At 36.1% G+C, this 25,166-nt stretch overlaps 2 protein-coding genes and 1 long non-coding RNA gene across 4 annotated transcripts in view; 1 reads left to right on the top strand and 2 right to left on the bottom strand.

The window, feature by feature from the left end:
- The window catches only part of LOC105423231 (uncharacterized), a 37,725-nt gene extending 23,058 nt beyond the window's left edge, over positions 1 to 14,667 (bottom strand). The window contains exon 1 of one of the 2 annotated variants that reach the window (XM_011632905.3): positions 14,265 to 14,667. The gene's annotated coding sequence lies outside the window, so the exon portion shown is untranslated. The remainder of the gene's footprint in view (positions 1 to 14,264) is intronic. The other variant, XM_011632906.3, reaches the window with a different exon arrangement.
- A 1,967-nt stretch (positions 14,668 to 16,634) lies between these two features.
- Positions 16,635 to 17,478, top strand: LOC148937550 (uncharacterized). Its single transcript, XR_016138231.1, has 2 exons — positions 16,635 to 17,075; positions 17,368 to 17,478. It is a non-coding gene; the product is annotated as an uncharacterized LOC148937550 (long non-coding RNA).
- On the bottom strand, positions 17,335 to 25,144 carry LOC105423230 (MFS-type transporter SLC18B1). Its single transcript, XM_025217334.2, has 8 exons — positions 24,487 to 25,144; positions 22,398 to 22,493; positions 21,259 to 21,549; positions 20,945 to 21,065; positions 20,642 to 20,865; positions 20,241 to 20,416; positions 19,943 to 20,111; positions 17,335 to 19,574 (listed from the first exon to the last, which is right to left on the bottom strand). The coding sequence occupies exons 1-8, from the start codon at positions 24,592 to 24,594 to the stop codon at positions 19,266 to 19,268; spliced, it is 1,494 nt and encodes a 497-aa protein (XP_025073119.2). The 5' UTR covers positions 24,595 to 25,144; the 3' UTR covers positions 17,335 to 19,265.
- Positions 25,145 to 25,166: the final 22 nt, after the last annotated feature.

The raw sequence follows: 25,166 nt of genomic DNA, 5'->3' as shown, positions 1-25,166 counted from the left end.
TCGCGCGCCGCGCATCAGGAAGAAGATGCCGATGCGACCGCGTCGGGATAATAATCGTCGGCAAAGCGCGCGAGCATTGCACCGCGATTTTTTTCCCTTACGATCGTTGCACACCGCTGGATCTTTTTATCGCGCCGCGTTTCTGGTTCTGGCCGGCCGGCCGAGCCCGCGCGGATGCCTGCGTGCGGTTTAGAACGCGACGATTATCTTCTTTTCAACTTGCATCTTATGAAACTCGAGCTAATGAAATTCTAGCTAGTGCACGACAGTGCGAATAATATCGGAATATATTATTTATTTTTTCATATATGACAACTTTTTTTTTGCACTTATTTGCTGATAAAAATGACAGGTTTCTTCTGCAATGTAGCACTTGATTCGTTTCATTCTGCCAACTCATTACAAAAATAGCAGCTACAAAAAGATATAAAAGCTATAATTTGTTTCGTTTTATAATTTATAATTTAATATCGAACAAAATTGCACGCTGTTTAATTTTAATTGAAATTTCAATGATACGAGCTAAAGAGAGGCTAGAACTGGTTGCAAGATTTTTTTATGCCAAAAAAAAAAACTATGATTATAAAGTTGATTTTTAATCTAAGAGAATAAAATCGAGCGTCAAGATTTAACATGATTTATCACGCAGCTGCTATTTTACTATAGTTACATTGTCGATGGTATTAAATTGGTGTCCGAGACTGGCATTTTCGCGCGGGCTGCACTCTCGCTTCCAGCTTGCACCGCCGTTACTCTCATATGCCGCATAGAAACGCAAATTAATTTAAAATCTGCCCAACTCGCCATTTTTAGTCAAGCTGTGAAGAAGCTAAGCAATTATAATGACTAGCTATAATACATTAATCATAGCTTAATCACTTGATAGTGTCAAGAATTTAAATTGAAGTCACAATCCTTCACAGTCCTTTGAATGTAATGGAATCGTGAGTTTATTACGAAATCACTTTCGCTCGATTTCTTATTATGGTTTTTTTATTCTAGAAATAACTTATTAATTGATTAATTCTATGTAATTCCATTCTAAAATTTATTTCTGACCCGGCTAACCTAACGCAATTACAAAGTGAAATTTCGATAAAACGTGAATAATGGCCCGACACGCGTCGTGCATTCTGCACTCCGATGGTATGCATCTCGTTGTATGCAACTCGCCCGACGGATGTGGAATTTAATTTAATAGCCATAAACGGTCGCGAGCGCGAGACACCGCCGAGTTGGCGACGAAATGAAAGTATCGGTTGATCGTAACAAGTATGTACGGTGGGCGAAAAAGAGAGAGCGCATGACGAGACAGAAGAGAGAGAGAGAAACGACCTTGCTGTAGACAAGTCTAATGCGACTAGGCGCGGCCTCACTGCGGATGATGATTTCGGTTTCGGATTAAAGCAGGATACGTGGAGTCATTACACCGTACTTCGCCGGTAACGAGCGTTACGACCACCGGAATAAGCGCGTGTGGCGATCATCATTTCGATCTGTCGAGTGTGGAGATTACAAAAGCACAAGAATACGAAGGAATTTTCGAGCGATCATTAGCGGAATACCTTTTCGTTAATTCTCCCGGTGATTACTTTTACGTTTTACTTTTATGCAATTTTCATTTCAGAGAGCGATTTGGTAAGGGACCAAATCGGTTTTTGAGACCAAAATCAAAATTGCGAAAGAAATCGAGAAAGAAATATCGCTTGGAAATAATTAAGTTGGCTTGGCAATTTATCGGGGAGCAATTAGTCTCATTAGAGACGTAAATTAAATGTGCTCGCTCATGAGTTTTTGCTGATCCGCTTGAAAGAATTTTAGAATTTTACCACTATGATAAGCGATTTTTCCTGCTCACATGCATACCAAATGCCGTGAAAGTATTTACTTATGCGTGCTTTTGCACGCTATCGCCGACTGGTATAGATTGGCACGTGCGACTTTTCGAACAGTGCAACGTTGGTGTTGCTTTCACTCGTGAATTACATAATTTGCAAGAATGTTCTGTGGTCGGCGGCGAAGCTTTGTCGCATCATTTCCCCGACGCCTTCGTGCGTCGCCTATAAAGAGATTTATTTTATATGCGAGAAGCACGACTATAAGGATAGATGCGATAATGTTAGCTGTGAATGATCTATGGAGAAGCATCAGGTTTAACCTTGATGTAGCCCCCATCACGCCATCGAGCCAACGTGGTCATTGTGGAACGAATTGTAGTTTCCTGATTGAGGAAACAGGCTTTTTTGTTGTGCTACAACACGAGGCTTATATGCCTCACGCTGAGGCATATAAGCACATTTTTATTATTTTAAACAATATATTAATATTTTATTCAAATGACACAGGTCATTGGACCATTTCGAGAACGACACTTCTATTTCATGTCGCAGTAGATCAAGTAGAAAATGGTGGATTGTTTCAGGAATCATCTTTCACATTCGATCCTAGGGGCTTGACCTTTTCTTCTAAAACACACATGTTACGCAAATGTGACCAAATAACACATGCTGGTAACACAAATTGAATACGCAAAAAAATTTAAATGTAATTATCAATCAGTACGCAGTTTTGAATGCTTTTTGAATGAATCTTCAAATCATTTTTGAAAATATCCTAAAATCTTTAAAGAAACAGAGAGAGAAGGACAAGAGAATTGCGTTGTATAATATAATAAATTGATGACATTCTATATTCAAAAGTATCCTTCGTATCCAATTTGCAAATTAATTACATCTATAAGAGTTCTATAAATATAAGTCTGAAGCACTGGCTCATTCCGTTGAGATCTCGATTGCGAAATACATCTAATTAATATAATGGGATATAATAAAAATTCATTCGATAACTGAGTTTTATCGTAGAATTTTCACTGGTAGCAAATAAGAGCATGCGCACGTCCTGTCGCCGAAGGACGTGGGAAAAATTCGCGGTGCGTTTTATTCCCAGATGTTTACGCATGCGAAATGCGTTTCAAGGTATTACGCTTCGGAATTGGCGGTATGCAGAAAACTGTGTCGGTTTTACTTCACTTACCGTGTAACTTCGATATACGACCTTCGATATTTGATGCCGGGATCGGAAGTAATTAGCATAACGCGCCGAGAGAAACCATTGTTTGTCATTCAACGGGATCACGAGTGTTGCGGCGAACGTTCGCCGCGGTTAGACGCGGATAAACGCGGATCAAGTTGGAGGAATTTGTTCCTGCTAATGGCTACTGCGTGGATTACGAAACACCGCTGGCTTGCGAAAACTTGGCCAGCTAAGGTGAAACTAACGCGGCTTATTACAGCGAGCTTATTGGATTTAGCATCATTAATCTCACAAATTGATAATCTGCTATCTCACCCGCGACTTAATTAGCAGGGTTGCCCAAATCAACGACGAGAGGCAGTTTTCCCGCCGAATTGGTCGCTCGTGTCTACAATTAATGAATCGGAATGCCTAAAGACAAACCAACTGGAAACATAACGATAGAAATAAATAGCTCCACGATTTTTGCCAGGGAGACCAGCTAGACCAGCTGTTGTAATTTGTCTTGTGTAATTTGCTATCGAGAGACGTGTAGATTGTTAGATTGTTGTATACGAAATGTTGGTTTAAGACTAATAAATTTCTGATAATACCTAAGTAAATAAAATATTTACGTAATTAAAGTAATACATTAATATTTTCAAATTTTGACAATAATATTTTTCTCATATTATTGTTTTTCAGATATCGTTTTTTATAATCCTCTTTCGATCAAATATAAAAATTTTAAAAACGAAAAAATTGAAAATAAAGAAGTGTTTTCGGAGTTGTTTTGCTTGATTTTTTTTTTTTTTTTTTTTTCAGAGCACTTTCTGTTCAGAATTGTGACACTTTTGTTAGAGGATTGCGGCACACTTTGGATATTTCCGTGTGTTTCATTTTCATGTGCCACGCTTGTGCGCAAAGCGAAAGACGCGGGTGCTTTCATCATTTATAAAAATTTTCTTGTATGAGATCGTACTACGATCGCAGGGCAAGTCTATTGTTCGCACGACCGGATTCGTGGTGTCGGGAGACCGGATTCCCTGGCCAGTGGAACGAAACTGTAACGCCAGCTCCGTTGACTCGGGCTGGTCGGCATAGCATTGCTGGAGCCATTGGATCGGACATTGGCAGCGAGTGAAAGTGTCGCCAGGCGTATCTAGCTGTACCCGTATGTCCATTGTGCATACGTGCAATCTCGGGAATTGCCACTTAGAAATCGCGTCAAATCGATCCGCCCATACTGGACGATTGGCGTATCTCTGTTGATATCTCGCCTGCAATGTTCAGCATGTGGCAATATTCAGCTGCAGCGACAGGTTCTTCGATAAACTTATCTTAGCAGCAAAGCATATCCTCTGCATTAAATTAGAAAACCATTTAGCTTCGCGGATTGAAGTTTTGCCGCAAGTAACGACGTTTAATTGCATCTTCTTTTTCCGGATGACACAAAGTGCGGAATGTTACCTTTTTTTCTTTGCAACTTTTTATTTTTACAGATAAAATTATATGTTTGCAAGGGAAATGCTTGCGAAGGACGTGGTACGTCATGGAGGACGCTTCTTAGTTACGGGGTTCGAATAAGTAGGTGTGTCGAGAAACAGTTTCCGTCAACGAACGGTACAAAATCGATTCGAAGAGCATGTACATACGGGTAATTACCGTTATACGCACGTAACTCACGAAGACAATGTGACGGCATCATCTTTTAATTATTCTGTAGCGTCCTTTGTCTGTTTTCTTTACCAATTTCACAAGTGATTCGATACTATTAAAATTACGTAGATACTTGGATGGAATTAAAAAAGTTTGTTTAATGCATGAAATAATATTTGTATTTTAAATTAATTTACTCATTCTACATATATACCACAGAAAAACTCTGATGATATATACTCTGTTATATTGTGGTTTTGTCACAACCGCAAACATTACCATTGCATGGCCTTAGTTGAAATGAAACAAAATAAGTATAAAATAGATGTAATTTTAACTCGTAATTAACATTTTAATTCGTAATTAACGTTTTTAATATGTAATAGTTTAAAAAATTATTAGGTAAAAATAATTTAGTAATAGAAAATAGAAATATCTTTATTAATAACTTTTTAATAATAAACATTTATTCTTTAAGTATTTTAAGCAAAGTAAAAACTTTTAATAAATAAAGTTTATAAATGATAAAAAACTTATTATTATTTTAAATAACTGCAATAAACCAGCATGAAAGTTAAGCTTTATATATATTATTATATATATATATTATATATATATATATATATATTATTTCAAGAGACTTCTCCATATTTGAAAATCAATGTTTTACTAAAACATTTGTAACTTTAATGATTCCCTTATCATCTCTCAAGAATCTTCCAACGATGATGTTACGCGTGCAGGTATGCATTAATTGTGATATTAATAAACTCCTCATTTCGATACTCGTCGTATTAAATACAGTCCATTCCTGTAGAAGCAATTTGCAAACCGGATTCGAAAAAAATCACGAATTAATTCCTTTGCTGCTTGAACATAAATTTGCTAGTGCGTAAATTTTTTTACGAAAAATGTCGCATTTGATGTCACGACGATTAATCAAGTCAATCGACCAATACGAGTGAATGAAACTTTGATATATGAATTGAATTGATGTGTTTACATTTCTACTGGACGCACAAATTGAGTCTTATTGTTCTTATTGCATATTACGTTGACAAGTTTTTATTACAACTTATATAAGTTCAAGAACATAAAAATATAGAATATTTATTAAATCGTGTAGTTTTAATTGTATCTAAAGTGATTTTATAATCAGTTGATTAATGCAGTTGATTAATGCAGAATTGACGTTTTTAATGTTTTTTTTCTCGATATACTATCTCTTTTAATTGCTCGATTTTACAGCGAATATTCAAATGCAGCCATTAACAACGAGCAAAGAATAACAAAAACAAATGTTGGTTCGAAGACTTCCCAGATAGAAAGAGTTGCGGTCATTTCTTCGTGGCTGTCAGGAATGACTTATGTTCAGGGAAAGCGCAACTCGGCCTTAAAGGAATCTCGACAGGTAGCATCAAGGACGACTTCATTCGCATAACCACACGACGAATGCTTTCATCGCGGAAAGGTTAGCCTAATTAATGCGACTGGTTAGATGAATGATTTACCATACGAAAAACAGGAATTTAAATATCTAGAAATGTTTCTCTGGCAGAAGATATGGAATCACATGAATGCGCAGTTCTCTTGAATATTTAAAAAAAATTGACCTTCGACTGAATCTTGTCAAAGAAATGATTTACAATTCATTTGCAGATTGTCCAAAAATACATCAGAATTACTCTTATCATAACGTATTGGATTAATTTTAATTAATATAGTCTCATTGCTGTTTATAAACATGTGGATAAACATATTTAACATATTTAAACATTTTTATCTCTTTAATATATTAAATTGTAGTAATTATATCTAAAGCGCACAATCGCTAATATAATATATTCTGTAATTTTTATAATATAATTGTATGTTTGAAGCAGCACGGGTAGATATACTGTGTAATAATACAACTTCGCGTAATCTTTTTGCTTTTCCTGGTTTAAAAAAAGATGCAGATAATTTGAGCTTCTACATTTAAGCTTGGATATTAATACTGTTTTCATTGTATTCTTCCCAACGTATAACAAACTTATATGCAGTATCTCAACGTAGGAATTACGTAAAGTAATTTATTCCTGACGTAACGGATGATACACTAGTCTCTTCATCTGTACAAGGAGCAATTATTACAGTCGACATTAATTCACGGTCGACGACAGGCATCTTAATTATTTCACTAATCAGTTTCCAATGTTTACGAAGAAGTAAGAAGTGATAAACCGTACGAAGAAAAAGAAACGCGCAAAGTGACGTAGGTATAACAGAAGCTTGCGCGGCTACTAACGAACGAACGAGCGATCGGTTAGTCGGTTAGAGGTGCGTTCGGAGAAAGCTGGGTGAGTCGTCCTTAGGACGTCTGTGCAACATCATCAAGGCCGTTTCCCTCGACTGCCGGCGACGACGATTCCGCCGTGAAACCGTTAACCCAATTATTTATCGAACGGCCGATCGAGCGAATCGCATTCCTCAGACGCGACAGCATGCAGGAGGGATGTAGGAGGGAAATAACAGGAAACGTAGCGGCATCGCATCGACATCGATCAAAATGATTGCGAACCGTGCAATCGGCCGATGTGAGTCTAGCATTTTTTTTCCCTCATTCGCGGCCATTTATGCGGTCACTTGATTTATGAAACACATTGTTCGTTTTCTAACCGTCCGTCGATTACCACGTCTGTCCGTATTAATTTAAGTAATTCCTTAAGTGAATTGTGCACTAGAGATGAGAGTATGCTTTCTAATTGTACGGGATACCTTTCCACTCGCGCACGAGTCTTCGATAACACTATTCGTTATTTTTTTAATAGTTTAATTATCGGAAGAATAAAAGAAAGATTTTTTTCTTTCTCTTGGGAAATTTCCGCGTATAAAAGGAAAAAAAAAAAAGAAAAATATAATTATCCACGCGATGAACTGCCCAATTTTGCACATTTATTCGTTCGAAAACGGTACTCTTCTCCATTTATCAAGGACGCGTACCTCGAGTCTTTCGCGAATTGCCTAACCCAGTTACAGCCATCATGCGAACGTACGCGTTTAACTGCATGCACGTTGCATATCTTCTCAGATGGGAACAGGGTCGCGAGAGAGGACAAACGGGAAGGGATTAGATCTTCAAATACATTCCGTGCGACCGTAATCGGCGACCTGACGTAACAGGACTAACTGTCCCCGGCGCCATTTTGAGAACGGTGAACGGAGAACGACCGTTACCGATTGTAAGATGATAAGCAGCCGAAGTTTGTTTCAAACTATTGGCGCAAGTGGCTTTTGCAATTTGAGCTGAAACAACTGATGGGCGAACTCGATAGCGCTACCTGCAACTTCCTATTGATAAACCCGGCATTGACTCTTCAGAGCTCTTCAAACGCCAACTTTTCCTTGGTATTAAATTGCATGAAGGCACCTTCCAAAGACTGTGAGACTTGAAACTTTCAACGCACAAAATCTCTACAATGATTCGTTAGAACTCGTGTCTAACAACTAAAGTATAAAATTCTAGTAATAGAAATAAAGTTTCCGATCTTGTTATAACTTATGCTATTCTTATGTTCTTAAATTAATTAATTAATAAGAATATTAATGGTTTGATAAAATAAAATATAAAATTGTTATTGTATTTATTTATGTATACGAACATCAGCGTTTATTTTTACTTACAAAGAAATTCTCTTGATACGCGAGATATACGTCGACGATTTTCCCCGCTCGATTTGCCATGGTTTTCAACTAAAATTTCACATTTCATAAATTCAACGTTAACAGCGACTTCTTTTTTTTTTATGGAGGCCTTCTTCTTGCCATTTGCAGCCGCACTACCTTTATTTTGTCAAAACACTGGAACGGATAAAAGCGAAGTTCAGCGAAGCGGCGCAGAAATAAAATCATCGGCGCGATTAGAATTATCCGTGCGAATGACGCTCGTGACAAACTATCTATTACTATAGTAATCGGCATATACGTGGAGAAGTCTATTGAGGAGTCGTAGACCCCCGTCGAAAGTCTAAGTCTCGTGATAGAAACTCAAAGGAAAGCTGCCCGACGAGGGAAGCGAGCGAGCGATCAAGAAGTCGCGCGGCTCGATATGTATATACTCGCGATTGACTTTTATAACTGTTCGATGCGGCGAGTTTTTTCCGTCGCGTAGAAACTTTCCGTCACGAAGATCGATCGTCGATCCGATCGACGATCGCGCATACTCTCGCGAATGGCGAGTAATAGAGAGATACGTCGCAACTACGTACATCTACACGCAAGATTATTCTGCTGAAAGAATGCTGCAAGATTTTCACTACGCGTATACTCCATTGAAATGAGAGCGCGAGAGATGAAAAAGGAAGACGGGCGTATTAATCAGCGTTTTTAATTTTGTCCGATTTCGATTGATTTGTAAATATCGCTCTTTTATATCCTCGGCCATTTGAATATTAGAAATCGATGGTACAGCCACTCGATCGGCTACCGTCCGCGAAAGTGCAAGACAAGTCACCGTTTCGCCAAAAAAGAACTTACGCTCATGCGTGAGCATGCATGTTATGTCTATGGCAGCCAATTAAATTAATTTCACCTGATCGTACCTGAACGACCGATCGACGGCACTTGAAGCGCCAATGAAGGGACTGTCGGGTGACCCATATATCCTAAGAACGTCCGCAATGTGTGCTGACAGAGAGCCGCGGCAAGAAAAAGTCCAGTTATCTCGGTACCGATATGTTAATTCAAAAGTAATAAGATATTTAGCGAGGCCTCCTTCTCTCGATCCGATCCGGTCTTGAGAGCGGGACGAGCGATGACTCGGTCAGGTGAAGGCAGACGAATTTTAAATGGTGAAAGTCCAGCCGAAGAACGATCGGGCCCGAAAAAATTCGCGTTGTCCCGTCGCGCCGACATTTTTATGCAGTAACGTGAGAGAATTACTCGGGGGACGAGGATTGTGTTTTGTCGACGATCGTAATCCAACGATAATTTGTCGAAATTTTACGAATACATCCCGCCACGGATCTTCGCGCGATGATGCATTTGGCGTGACATTTCACGCCACCTGTCGTGAGAGACATCGCGTTCCGTCATCAGATTTCCGAGATCTCGCAATTCGCGACGATCGATTATTGTCAGTGAATATGAGTAAAACTCACTTTGAATTTATATAATTAACTTTATTATTTGTTATTACTTTTAATAAAAGATGACGTTTTTTTATCTAAATAAACTCAATATTATATTGGTACAAAAGATTTTTCATATGTATTAAGTAAAAGCTGAACAAAAATTCAATGAAGAAAATTACTGCTTTGAATTTTCGTATACTTTTTTATTTACAGAAAAAGTTTTCAATATCCTTTCAAATATTTTAGTTTTTTTTTTTTAACTTTAATACAAGATCCGACGAAGAAATGACAAATCTTTGCATCAGTCCAATGATAATCTCTCAACAAATAACATATTAGTAAAGGTGATAAATTAATCACATATATGAGAATATTTTTCCAATAAAAGGTTTTTCAAGCAATATGCAAAATAATCGTATGTAATTATGCGGAAAGATGCTGGCGCCATACGTCGTATGTATCAAACACTTGTTCGTACGGTTCAGAAACCGCGGAACAAAGTCCACGAGACGTTCGGGATTCACGGGACGGTCCTCGTGCATATCGGCGCACATGCACGTACAGCTGCAGGTGCAGTCTCGTGACGTCAGCAGCCATTGTTCGCCGTTCGGCGAGCGGCGGAGGTGCGCAGCCCGCGGATCTTATATGCGGTGCAATGACTGCACGCCGCTTTTACGAGCCTTTCTTCGCCGCGCCGAGGTGTTCTTTTTCGGACGATCAGACGAACGAACGGTCTTCGCTTTTCTCTGCCTCACGGCCCCGACGTTGCAGAAATACACGGAACATGCAACGGCAGCTAAGCCAATGCATAGATCGAACGCAGCATTGCCATTTATGCCTGTCTCGAGCATCTCGGGAACGGCCAGGGTCTCGAAATTTATTATTATGCCATAATAAGGGCTCACGGGATTCCGTATTGTCGATTGAGCATTTTTATTTTAAACATCGTACTTCTATTGGCGATTACTACTTAAAATCCCGTTACAATATCCTGTTTTTATCGAAAATAATTCGGTATATTTATTTACGTGTCTAACTTGATATCTATCGCGACCTTGCTGGGAGACATTTAATTACTCTGCGCGTGTTCAATTGCCGCGAGATCTATTTCTCTGGGGGAGTCAAAGTTGGCGGGCTCGGTCTCGCGTAAACAAGTATGCATTTAATACGCGCGATATCGTGACGGGAAACGTTCACTGCTTTCGACCGCAAGGAAAGCCCGCGCGGTCCGTATAAACCGCGAGGTGTAAAACTTTTACCGCAGCTCACGCTCCCGCAACCGTACGTAACGCGTACGTGATGCGGTAAAAGAAAGAAATTCGTCAGGGCACTCGTCGGGGACCCAGCCAGGGTCCACGAAGTTCCGGGGCACGGTCTCTTGAGATGCATCGTGCGCGCGCGTTCGCAGCCGGTTCGACTACATTTCATGATGGCGCACACACGCACACACACACACACACACACACACACACACACACACACACACACACACACACACACACACACACACACACACACACACACACACACACACACACACACACACACACACACTCGTGCGCCACTCACACAACTCATACGCATATACGAAAGCATAATAAACACATCCCTCATGCATGCGCGCAACACAGAGATGTTCAAGAGGCTCCGAATCTCTCTCAAGCGACGCCCCAACACGAGGCTCCGCAATCAAACAGAGTCCATATGCAAAACACATGCGATTGGCTTGCCGATGGAGACCCGTGGTCATTCCGCCATGTAACGAGTCACGGCGGTCCGTCTCCTTGTACAACGTGGGGTCTTGCATTTTACTTGATCGCATGTTGTTATCGAGCGATTAATTTGAGCCCCGCGCACATTTTGCATTCCCGATGTCCTCTCCCCCCCCTCCCCTCCCCCGGGAGGATAATGGGCCGCGATATAGGAAATTGCGCGAAATGGAGATTAATCGCGCACCCGTAGTTCGCACGATCTTCGTTCAGTCCGTTGAGCATGACGCTTGTTTTCTGCGTCCTGTTTACGTGGATTAAAGAAGAGAGGAGAGAAGAGAAAAAGATATCACAAACTTGTCGCAGCGCTACGTTACCCTCGATGACATCATGATGAAAATAAAATAAATCTACCTACTAGGTATAATACTTACTAGTCAGATTTTTTAAAAAATAATTTTTAAATATTATGTTTTTTTCCTTTTAAATGATGTTTTTAATATTTTAATATGTGTTAAACAATAATAAGAATATGCATAAGATAGATAAGATAAGATATAGATAATAAATAAGATAAGATAATAAATAAGATAAGATAATAAATAAGATAAGATAAGATATACATACATAAATAGATATACATAGACATACATTTTTATATCTTACTTCAAAGTTTCCTTAAAAAAGTTAAAGTACGCAATGTTTATTAAAAAAACTTCAATATTTTTGTGTTGCTGCTTATATGTGTTTCACTATTCGGTGAATTAAGAATTGTTTTAAATCGTAAATTAGCTAAATTGGCCACGATTATTCTCTATTACTTTTCAGCTAATAGCTCTGTATTCTCTTCTTCATTAACGAGATGCTGCGTGAGATTGGATTCCTACGGGAATCCTTTCGCGCGGCACGAAGAATCACAGGATGTTAAAGCACAGTCGAGATTCCAGCGGTATACAACCGCACACCTACGTATAGACTTATTCGTTCCGACATTAGGCTAACCGTGATTTGATCTCCGGCGACGTACGCGTAGACATACGCACACACACATACACACACACACACACACACACACACACACACACACACACACACACACACACGTACACGTACACGTACACATCATACGTTCATCCATCCGTCTGCTTGCCCTAACGTTCTCTACTTGGACACGCCTGGAATCACAATTTCAAATACCCTAACAGGTCTCTCAACTGTAATCTACGCGTAGAATAGCTGAGTTCTTTTCGGAACAAAACCGAAGGTGTTTAAACGATTATTGTAATCCAACATCAGTTATTAATCGATAATTTTCGTAATCGATAAATTTCGATATTTTGTACAACGGAACGCGCCGCGCCATATGGTAAGCGGTAAAACGAAATATGCGTTGCATCCTTAAACATAATTACATATTTCCGAATATTTAAAAGTAAGGTTAACCTGATGAAATCGGGCCAGCTGTGTATAATCGTGACCTATTTTCATCAAATCTAAAAGAAAAATGTGAGACCCATGATTAATCTGATTTCTAAACGAGTATTCTTTTTCTCGATAATCTCGTCTATGACGTTGTTAAGGCGGCAAAAGTACGAAAATTATTTATATTACGAGTGCAATAGGTATGAGTAATATCAGGCGATCGTTTGGAAAAACGAATTACGACGATGTTTATGCTCGTGCGTGTATCATATTTCTGCTACCAGGTTGCAGATACGGAGCGTTTATGAATCGTAGTGCCTGGCGATTGCACCGCGCATTCAAATCACCGGTCAGTGCTCCGCTTGGCTCTATCTACCTCTGCAGATCGCGTTGCATTTTCGTATCGCGATAATATTAATGTAAATGTTGCGAAGCCTCCTGTGCATCCCGCGAGAACACGATTACGCATATTATTATATTCTTGTGTGTTAGTTGCAGGCGATAATTAAATGCACGTAATAGCACCTTCGGATATTTGCAAAAAAAAAAAGAAATGTATATTTGGAAGAAACTATTTGAAGAAATTCTATAGAAATTCTAAGAATTATTTCGAATAAGTACGATGTAAGATTCTATAAACTCAGATTCCGTAAACCAAGATTCGTAATTGAATGTATTGTCCTATAAATCAATAGCTTTTGACATTTTTAATGTTATTGTCACCTTTCAACTTTTCATTTCGTCATTCCTCATAAAAAGTGAATGGCACATGCGCGCGACCTATGTTTAGGATAATTTCATGATGTCATAAAGTTGTTGTAGCTGCACAATCCGCAAGTTTATAACATCTTGAATGGATTTGTGATGTAATTTAGATTCGTCCCATTTATTCTGAATTTATAAAAAAAAACAACAGTTTAATCGAGTAAAACACAAAATTTTTGTTAATATTCAAATCTAGTATTTTTAACGTTTTTTAATGTTTTCTTTTCTATATTTATTTATGTTCGTTTGTTCGTATGTTCGTTTATGTTCGTTTGTTTGTGTTATCATCGCAAAATGTAAACTTAGTCTTCTAAACTTTAAGAAGTATTGCATTACGCAGAATTATTACATTAAGGGACCAACAATCTAAATTTTAACCTTAAATCTTTAATCTTAAATTTTGAAACCTACTAATTTCTTCGTTTTATTTATAAATTGTAGTAAAAACAAAATTTTAATTTCCTCCTTAAAATATTCGGAGAAGAATTATATGTGTTATGTAACTGTAATCTAATTAAGTTCCATCTGTACTTTTTAAAGTTAAGAGAGAAAAATTTCCTTAGCAAAAGAAAAATTAACAACTCACCTTGACTGATATTCTTAGATCCCCATAGCACAGTGTACACCGATAAACACGAGTAATTTTTTTCTCTTCTTCTCTCACCCCTTTCGTCACTGATAACGTATCGAAATTCCAAAATCGCGCGCACGTTTCACTCGCATTCGAACAGTGGCGAAAGGAAAAAGAAGAAACAGTAAAAGAGGGAAAAATTAAAAGATGACGAGAACTTGCGAGGAATTACTCCGCAAGAGTTAGACGGACGAATTACTGAGAGAACCGCTGACGACTAACACGTACCGCGGCACCTTCTCTTACGACAGAAACGTACTTTGAGTCTCCGGAGTCAGGCCCCGGCCGTTCGTTCTCGGTGCAAAGGACCCACGGGTCTTTGCGCTTGCGCATCGGGACCCCTCTATCGGTTGACAGGGCGAAAGGTGGGAGGAACGACCGGCAACCCCCTTTCCACGGACCTGCTCCTTTTCGCGGGTTATACATATGTTCGTAAGCATTATGTTTGCCCTTACCTGCGGGTGTACCTGCTCAGGTGGCAGCACCTCGCCCGATAGGTGCACCTGATGGTAGGTCGAGGAAGTCTGGAGCAAGGTGTATTGATACCTGTCTGTCTGCATAAGGAGCTGATATCGATATTTATTTCGGCTTGGTCTGTTTCTTACTTTACAGGAACACCGCTGATGAAAATGTTAAAATTCATTTTGACATTAATTCCGAACATTTGAATAAGCATCGTTTATTTTGATTTTACAAGTTGTGATAAATAAAAAAAATCTAATTTGAAAAATTAGCTTTAAGAGAATTTTTAGGATCGTTTAACATTTCCATAAAAAAGTTAAATTTTGTTAGATTTAGATTAAATAGATTAAATTGTATCAGATTTGTTTTAAGTATATAATGAATTGATAAATATGAAATTTTAGTTAATTTAAATTTATTTATTGAGAATTTTATAAAAACTTTCTGCTGGCATAAAATTTTCAATATCAGCTAAACAACAATGTCACGATATAATTAAAAATAATTAATTAACATATAATTAAAAAAATTAATTACAACTTCAAGAATGGATAAATTTTGGATTAAAAGGGAGGGATTATTATTTAATTGCGTCAATTGCAATTACATTGCCCTCGACCGCTGTTTCTTCCGGTAGAGAATTCTTGCATTTAACCAGCCGGGACGACAAGATCCGTAGGAATTCGCGACGTAACACCTTATGTCTGGAAGTTGGAAATCATAGTGGAAAAAGGGACGAGGAGAGGGGGGGTGTCGGAGGAAGAGAGGCTAGTGCTTCGGTGGACACTTGGATGCACACCGGTGAGCAACGCCGTATGCGTTAATAATTCCCTCGTCTTCCTTTCATTCCTCCACTTCGCTTTCGTGCTCGACTGTGTTTAAAGAAGGTAAGACGAAGACTTTCAAATTCTTCGAGTCTCTCTCTCTTTCTTTCTCTCTGTCTACTCTCTTTTATTGCTTCCTTCCGCTCAAATGTTACACAAAGCGTCTTTTCCATCTTTATGAAAATACCGACTTTATGAAGATAATAGCAATTTTTGTACGAATAATCTTAATTATCAATCCGCGTAATTGTGATAACTCTCTTAGATTTAACATTATATCATATTTTTATGGTTAATTTTATTTTAATTTATTTCACGCATATTAAATGTAAATTCGATATATTTTGCGTAGGTACAGTGATCCCTTGTTAAAATAACAAGATAATTTTTAAATATTAATTATTGATTTTGTTTGCAACAGTTGGATAACGTGAAAAAGTGTCATTAGCGCGGCGAGAAGTGCGAATAAAATTTTGCTAGCATATTGCAGAAATAACAGAATCATTTACCGACAGGTCGATGCACACGAGTGAACACGACGATCTGCGGAATACAAATAGTTACGGAAACAGTAGCACATTATCTCTTTACGTGTTGTACATTCTCGTGCAGATAAAACAAAGTTAGTTAGAAGGATACTTAAGTTCTCGCAATAAACTTTGAACATGAACGTTTAAGTAATTAAATAAAAAGAGAGTACTTAACAAATTTGAATGTATTTATTCGACAAATTAGCAATTTCACTTGGAAACAATTGAATTATCTATATTTATAAAATGATGTAAATATATAGCTAGAGGATATAATTTCTATAGTTGTGTAATATCGGAAGATATGTAATACCGAAATTTTAACAATAAAATTTAACAAAAGTTGAGCAATATGGACATTGCATTTGGAATTTGAAATATTACGGAATTGTATTTTTTTATGCCACTTTCAAAATAAGAAAGTAAGAAGAAGTAAATTAAATGTCGCAATTTATTTCTTTTTACATTGTAAATAAAAGTATGAAGGTGTTGCATTTCGATGTAAATAAAATTGAAACTTTTTTCTGAGAGAGTCAATCATAGGAACAGAAACATCTAAGATTAAATATCTCAAAATGGTGATCAAATAAGTTAGCCATGTGCCCTTTCTTGGAATCAAGAGATTATCTACTTTTAATATTTGAGTTATGAATCATCGACGCGCACATTTGCACGTGCGGAGTTCAGGGAACGTGCCTTTTTTTCACATTGCTATACATCCACAGTCAGGAGTAAGGAGACATAGTCGCGGATATATTGTTAAAGAATTCGTGCACGTGCGTGGGCGTGCCGCGTATGCGTGAACAGCTTGGAATTCAAATCGAACACAGGAAAGAACTACGTTCGTCAGGCACGCCGACGTTCGGAAACCCACTGCGGTTGTTAAAGGCAATGAGAGTCGCATGAAAGTGAATTTCGCGAAGAAGAGAAAGAGAAGGATATGCATCTCTGTAAGTATAATGTATTAGCTTCTAGTACGTACGATATAAACAAGGAGCTCTAACAAGAAAGAGGTGTTATTATAAATGAGATTATGAAAATATAATTAACATTATCACGTTAATATTAAATTAGATAGAAAGTCTTTTTTGTTTTTTTTTTCTGTTTTTTTTTTTTTTTTTAATTTAAAGATAGTTGTTTCGTAAATTTAAAATCATCAAACAAAAAGGTCTGTATATATTCACAGAATTAAAGAAGTTAATTGAAAAATATGCTTTAAATAAAAAAATGTTTTTATTGCAGATTCATCACGTTACAACTGCTATTCTATATTTATCCTTTATTCCTTATTCTTTTATGTATAAAATTATCTTACAATGTTTTACAATATTGTTAAAGAAGAATTTACACACAGATATGATGCACGAGTGACGATTATTCTGGGATAAAATAGCAACAATAATTAAAACAGTGTATGTACAATTTTGCTATTTAATTTCCTCGGTTTCCCTCTCGTGTGAACAATTGCGGCAATGATTGGCAATAATTACATAGCAAGCTTGTTACGAAAGTCATTTACACATGATATCGACGACACCATTAACACCCACAACGTCCGTTACCTTTTCCGTTGGCGCTCAACATAGAATTATGCGATTATGCCGTTGCAAATACAGGTTTGTGCAACGGCATAATCGCATAATTCTAGATTCAAGCAGCATCAATTGAATATCGGCCAACCACGATTCCCGATGTGTTTGATATTTTCCGTTGTACTGACAAGATACTTTATATTTATGTTACTTTACATTAAAATCGTTAATTTTACAATCGGGATGATTATACTATATTCTACACTATTAAAAATAATAATATAACGTGAGGAATATTTATCAGCTGTCGTGTAAACTGGTTTGTGAATATCGCTCTTAAAGATGCTGACGCCATTATCATCGAACGTGTTAGTAAAATATATGTTATGAGCGAAGAGTAAAAGTTTAACGAGTATATCACTAGAAAACTAGCGCTACAGCTGCTGCTTGCAATACGCGGATTTTAGTGATAAGAATCGACTTCTTAAGTCTATGTAGATGTACATGCATTATTTCAATAGTAATAGCAGCTGGAAAGTTGAAGTCAAATTGAACTTAACCGAAAGAGTATATAGTATGAGTCTATTTAAGTAAATCGTGATAAAGCGATCGGCGATAACGCACTCTGCGAATACTGCTTGAAGCGTTTTATGCATCAGCGTGTGTTTCGTTCGCTCCTCCTTTTCTTCCTGCGATTGATTATTTCAATATAATATTTTGTAACTTTTTGCATATACAGTTTTTTGCATATATACAGAAACTTTAGGCAGGAAGATACCGAGTATACCGAAGATTCATAAACAAAATTATATTCTCAAGGATATATAAAGTCTTCCAATTTAATTAGTATTGTATAAGTAAAAAATTTTTATAATCTTTTTGCATTATAAAATTAACTTTAAGATTAAAAAATTAAGATTACGCATAGAAATTGTGAGAAAAATAATATCGCAATATCCGCAAGAATTAACGAAGTAAACCATTTTTTATAAGCAATTTGCGAAAAAATGCTTTTTTTGTAATAATTATTATAATTCTATCCACTATCTACTGATAATTCAGCATAGTTGCGATGTATCATGTAGCATCAAAAAGTTTTATATTTAACATAAATTAAATATATGTTATTTAGAATTTGCACATTTTTGTAGTAAAATTAATTTTAATTAAATTGTGCCAATAAGATTTTTGATTGTTAATACCGTTTTTTATTACTGTTATTGCGGTATTATTATTAGTTCAAGTAAACTTTATGAAATATTGTATAACAATTGTATAACAATAGAAATTTCATTTAGAATTTATAATATCTGTAGTAGAATACATATATATATATTACTAGAGATATTGTAAATTTTAAATGAAATCTAAATTTCTGTTTAACATTAACTTACTGATAAAGTGAGACGTAATAATGGGATATTAATTTTCGGTCAATATTCTTTTTGAATAATAAACAGTCTTTTGCATTTACGGTTGAATGAAGTCTCGCGGAAAAACTGAAAGATTGAAGATCTCGATGATCGAAGCCAGAGAATGAATGATGGCGAATAGTAGCAGAAAGTAACAAAATCCTAAACCCTTGATACCATTCCCGAACGTTCAATATCACGTGGTGAGCTCCAAATAACGTTTATTCTCTATGGAGCCGTAACTGTGAGAGTAGCGACCGCTATACGATGCTCTGGACCATGCACCGGCTCTATTCGAATAACTGTTGCACACGATCAGCGAGTTCATGCCGCCGGCATGCCTATCGATCGGCACACTTTGGCCCCGTCCGTTCTGATGTAGACTGCCACTGCCCAATCGGCCGCTCTCCACCAGTGGTGCTCTGGGATCTTCGACCGCGCCGATATCGGTGTACGGTTTAGGTGTACGGGTACAAGTAGTCAAGAATACTGCAGCTACCACACCCTGCAAAAAGACGCACACAGAGACTTTCCACTATAACTCAAATTATATATATCATACTATTAAAAAAAAAAATTTTAATTTAAAATGCTTAAGTAACTGACGATCAAAGTGTTGATCGTCGTTGGTCATTCTTGAAAACCAAAGATTTAAGTTTTCGAAGACAGACTGGTAGAATTATTCAAATAAAACGAAATTTCATTTTCTATGTATGAGTATAATTTGGAAATGTTCAGGATTCTATTTTTTGAAAGATATTATATTAGATTATAGTGTCTCTTTTTGGATAGCTCAGATTTAGAATAAAATTAACTTTAATATTTATTAAGAATAATTATAATTAAAAGAAATAAAAAAGCATGCAGACATACCACTAGCATATGAAGTAATACGATAAACATAGAACCATTTCTGAAACCAATGTTGTCTAGTAGAATCCCAGCAATACTAGGGCCGATGAATGCTCCGAGGGCAAAAGTACTTGTCCACAATCCACTAATGAGTCCGTAGGTTTCAAGATTATTTGGAAATCCAAACGATCTTAATATAAAACACGGACAAGCGATATTATTAGAAGCATTGTCGATTTGTATTATATAATATAAATTATCATCTTGCGAGTTGTGAATAGTCGATTCACATGTTCAGAAATATTCTTATACGACTTACATGGAGGTCCGTAAGGCATCCGTGAAGCTTGCAACCAGTTGAGCAGCCATGCCTAAACCATGGATCACAAGACCGCTGATGGTCATCAACATTATAGTAGACGACGGAATGAACGGTGCTGGACCGATCAGGGAGAAACCGATCATTACGAGAACACAACCGGCAACGGTTGCTACCTAAAAAAAAACGTTGCATTCTTTTTATTTCAATATACTTTTATATAAATTTATTTTAAATTTATTTTACACTTTAAATTTATTTTATGTAAAATTTGATACATAATTTTAAAATGGTTAACTGCAGATTACACTTGCTATTGTGATTTAATTTATAAAGATAATCCAAACGACTCTATCGTATATAAAATTCAGTTTTTTTTTGTATTTGTATTATGAAATTACCTTTGGATGCCAATAATTGTCGCAAAGCCAACCCCATGCTGGTGCGGTTACCGCGTAAGTGCCACCATTAATGACAAACATTAATCCTAGCACGACTGGGCTCAAATTGAATTGTCTCAGATGTGGTTCCAATGTTGCTTGCAAAAATCCAATACTCATACTTGTCGCAATTATCGACATGGAGGCGATCATTACGCCGGGGATTTTCAAGACTTTCGTTACTCCTGCGAATCATAACGGACAATGTATTGTATGCAAAATCAATCTGGTCACGGTTTAAATATCTGTTCGAACGAGCAGTACCTCCGGTGTTGTGAGCATCATGATCGCTATCGTTATGCATGGGTAAAATGAATGCGGTACTGACAGCTGCTACGAATAATGCTGAGCCAAGAACTGCAAATGGTGTGGTATATCCACCTACCTGATATGTTAATAATATCTCATTATATTAATAATATCCGAATACATAATTAATTAGCTACTGACGTTTACTAAAATTGTCGTATATGCGACCAATACATTATTATTTTTGAATTTGTACAAAATATAAATATCTGTAGTGGAAATGGTAAAAGAGAGAAATTGAAGCAGTATCATTAGGAAACGCATTGTACCTCATAAAGTGCACCTCCGACAGTGGGACCTACGATAAGACCCAAGCCAAAGAAGGTTTCCAGGCTGGCGAACGTTGTGGCGACATTGTTCGGAAATTCTTTTGCGATAATAGCAAAGCTAGCTGTTAAAAATGCAGCATTTCCCAATGCTTCCACAATTCTGATCAAGAAAGATAGAATTATGAATGGATAATGACCATCGACCTTGTCCAATAAACCGAAAAATATAGCACAAGTTCCTGTAGTTAGGATACCGCCATTGAATAGTAACTTTGGACCGATTCGATTGAGCTGCAGAAAATAGTCAATTAAATAAAAATTATAAATGAAATTATAAAAATTATAAAATAATAAATTATAAAATAAATATAATTTCTCGTGATATTTTGAGGAAAAAATTATTTTGAATTAAAAAAAATCGCTTATTAAAAAGACGCTAGACATTTGCGTATAAATTTTCATTTCTATATATAAAATTAAATATTTTTGCATATATTTTATATATTATATAATTTTGAATTTTACGAAAACAATTATACAAGTTTCAAGATTTTTTTACATTTTGATTGAAAAAAATTGAATATGAAAAACCAATTTCACAAATATTTTAAGAAATAATTTTTTATTAAAAATATTTACAAATTTTTGATTATTTTTTCGCAGAAATACTATTTTAAACAAATTAAATACTGATTTACGAAACTTATTTACACGGCCTGTGCAACTATTTAACAACCCTGATGAATGGCAAATCTTGACTTGCCATGTTACGATCTTAATCATTATCTAGGCACTTTAAATTTCCTTATGTTTATAACATGTATAGCACTTTGTATGTATATATATTTTTATTATTTTTTTTATTATTCAGTACATTTATTATTTCAATATTTTATTTGCGATGATAGTCATAATTAGTCGCCACGGATATTTTAACGCAGATAAGGCTCAAATGAATGAGAATAATTAATGACCGTAGCGAAAATGAAAAAAACAATTTTTCAGATTATAAGGAAATTTATTACTCAGTTTTATCTACTTAATGTGACAACGACTTGACTTATGACGCAACATTTATTATCGCGATCTTGAAAATAAGTCTTATGTTAATCGTTAATTATTACATGTTGTTTACTTACATGCTGTCCATAGACTGGGCTAATAACGAAAACTACCAATTCGAAAATCCCGAAGACCAATCCATATTCCGATGGCGACGCGCCTTTCTTCTCAGCCTGTGAGAAAGAAACATCTATGCCAATGTATGTTTACATATATACGCATATATGTTAATTTGTCAATGTCAAAATATTGACAATTTGAAGACATTTGAGCTGCGCAGTAATTCCGTCGATTATCACGTCACAGTGCAATGTTAATGTTCGTCAAGATAATATCCCGATAAACTTTGGAGCTTTGCTCTACGCGACGAGACTACAAATCGAATTATACAAATCGAATGTCATCGTTTGTCTTGTAGACAGACAAGATTCTTAGACACGTGCTTTATCAGTGGATACTTAATATATTTTTTGAATATTTGTTTAAACCAGAAAAAAATTATTAATTTCCTTGCATTTGTTACAATATGTGAAGATGATGCATTTAATTTTAAATGCAATCTGTGATCGCACATGTGTTATTATATGCACGTGAATTTCATTAAAATATCATAATCTTTCCTGTTATCTTATAATAATATTGTATGTTTGCTATTACGTATTTAATATTATTAACAGAATTAAAAGAGAAACAAGACAAAGAACTGAAAAAGAAATGGCAAGAGAAATTACATGGGATCTTTGAGTAATATTATTATGCAATGAAGAAATAAATTATGATATAAACACATTTGTTGAAAGATCTCATTCCTTTGGACTTAACTTTGTACTTAATTATCGGTTTGTAACCAGATAAGTACCAGTAACGTATTTTTAACTAAAAAGCAGCAAATAGATTCTGTGTAATAACGCACGCAAACCGATAAAAACTGTCTTCTCGTAGAAATAAAATCCATTTCTTCTGATGCAAAAAACAAGATTGTATTTTCTTGTATTTTCTTAATAGTGTGTTAATTTTCGAATTTTTTTTCTTTTCACGATAAAGATTCTATTAAGAAAAAAATTAATTGAACCTGCCAAGCTTCTCGACTTATCGAGAAGATTTCTTCAGCGAATGTTAACCTTTGCACTCTTGGAAGAATGATCTGAACTCGGATAATTTGATGCCTCCGACGCTTTAAATATTGCATGGAAAAATGTATTACTTCATTAATTTCAAATCTTTTCAGTCCTTTTTCAGTCGATTATTTTAATGATTTTATTTTAATAATTTGAATTTAATTTAATTTATTTTATATTTTAATAAATCCATTAAAAATTTTATAAAACAAATATAGAATAATACTGTTATATTTACATATTTCATATTATGTACGTAATTTTATATATAATTAATATTATATTTTTATAATTTATTTAATGAAATATGATACGAAATAAGTATAAAAATAATTTGTTGATATACAAATTGTTGATATACAAATTGAAAATGTCAAATGCATAAAATTGATGACAACTCTAAAATGCGAGAAGACAATAGCCATTTGGTATACATTAGAAAGAAACTTCTCTAAATATATTATTAAAGACAAAACTAAATAAAACGTAAATAACATAAATTATGTTAACATAAATTTTGTTAACATAAATTTATGATTAATATAAATTATGTTTTATATTCTCTATTACATTCTCTTGATGAGAGAGATTTAAATGTTTTGATGATGCTTTGCATTATCAAAACAAGAACAGCAAGGCAATAATGAGAATGTAGTATGTATGTAGTATGTAAACATTTATGTTGATTCGTTATATTTGAAAACCATTGTATTTGGAATTCGTATCTCATCGACGACAGTTTAAATTTAGTTTTAATTTCGCTTTTTACAAAGTAAATAATTTATATTAAATGGCACCATAAGTCGATTATCATCTTGTTATGTCTATGATCGTGTAACGCAAACATCGCTATCATCTGAAATTGCGCGAGGGAATCTTGAAGATTGAAAGATTTTTCACTTTGAAGCGACGCTTAAACGCATAAAAAATAAATTGAAAGACTATCGCTAGCGTCTTTTACATTATATATCTTGTTTACTCGTAATGAGAATTCCATTCGAAAAAGATCGATCGATCCCGGGAAATCGGAGGCGACTGTCGTTCTTACCTCTTGAGGATAGAACGGGGCTTGTAACGATACACAAATAGCATTCGCGAAATCGGCGATACTGATGACAATCAGGGTGAGCCATTGTCGCTTGGTAAACTTGACCATAATTTTGCCGATCCGATTTTACACACTTTTATTCTTCCACCTCGCGATTTCGCGATGCAAGGTCGGATCGGCGATGTTGACCGATGAAGACGAGCGTTGAAAAATTCCGGATTTACATCAGGAACGATGTTTGACACGATTGACTGATAGAACACTTGCTCGTCACTCTTATGGCAAATAGTACACACTTAGTTGCGATACTTATACACAGTATTTCGTTTTGTCTCCTTTCGTCCGTGGCACGTGCGCACATGTGTTTACTACGTGCGTGGCCGAGCGTCGTTGCCGACTATGCGAGACGTTGTTCACTTTTAAGGACTTTGCAAGAATCGAGAGAAGAAGGAGGTCGGAGGTCGAAATGATATGTCCTACCACGGTTCTAATTTTATTATCGGCCAACGCGCTGCCAAGCGCGTCTCAAAGCGTTGCAAAGCATGAATCTACGAGCAATCGGCAAGCCGGAGCTGACTTCGCCGCCTTCTCTTCTCGTTCGGATTATCTATGTTTCTCTTTAATTTCATTCTCATTTGTACATAAATGCCGTCCCTCTTTCCTCGAATGGAATGCCATGA

Source organism: Pogonomyrmex barbatus, unplaced genomic scaffold (genome assembly GCF_055798465.1).
Source record: "Pogonomyrmex barbatus isolate J1 unplaced genomic scaffold, ASM5579846v1 scaffold13, whole genome shotgun sequence".
Taxonomy (NCBI): Eukaryota; Metazoa; Arthropoda; class Insecta; order Hymenoptera; family Formicidae; genus Pogonomyrmex; species Pogonomyrmex barbatus.
Note: the sequence above shows the minus strand (reverse complement) of the source record. Positions and strands in the feature narration are given on the sequence as shown.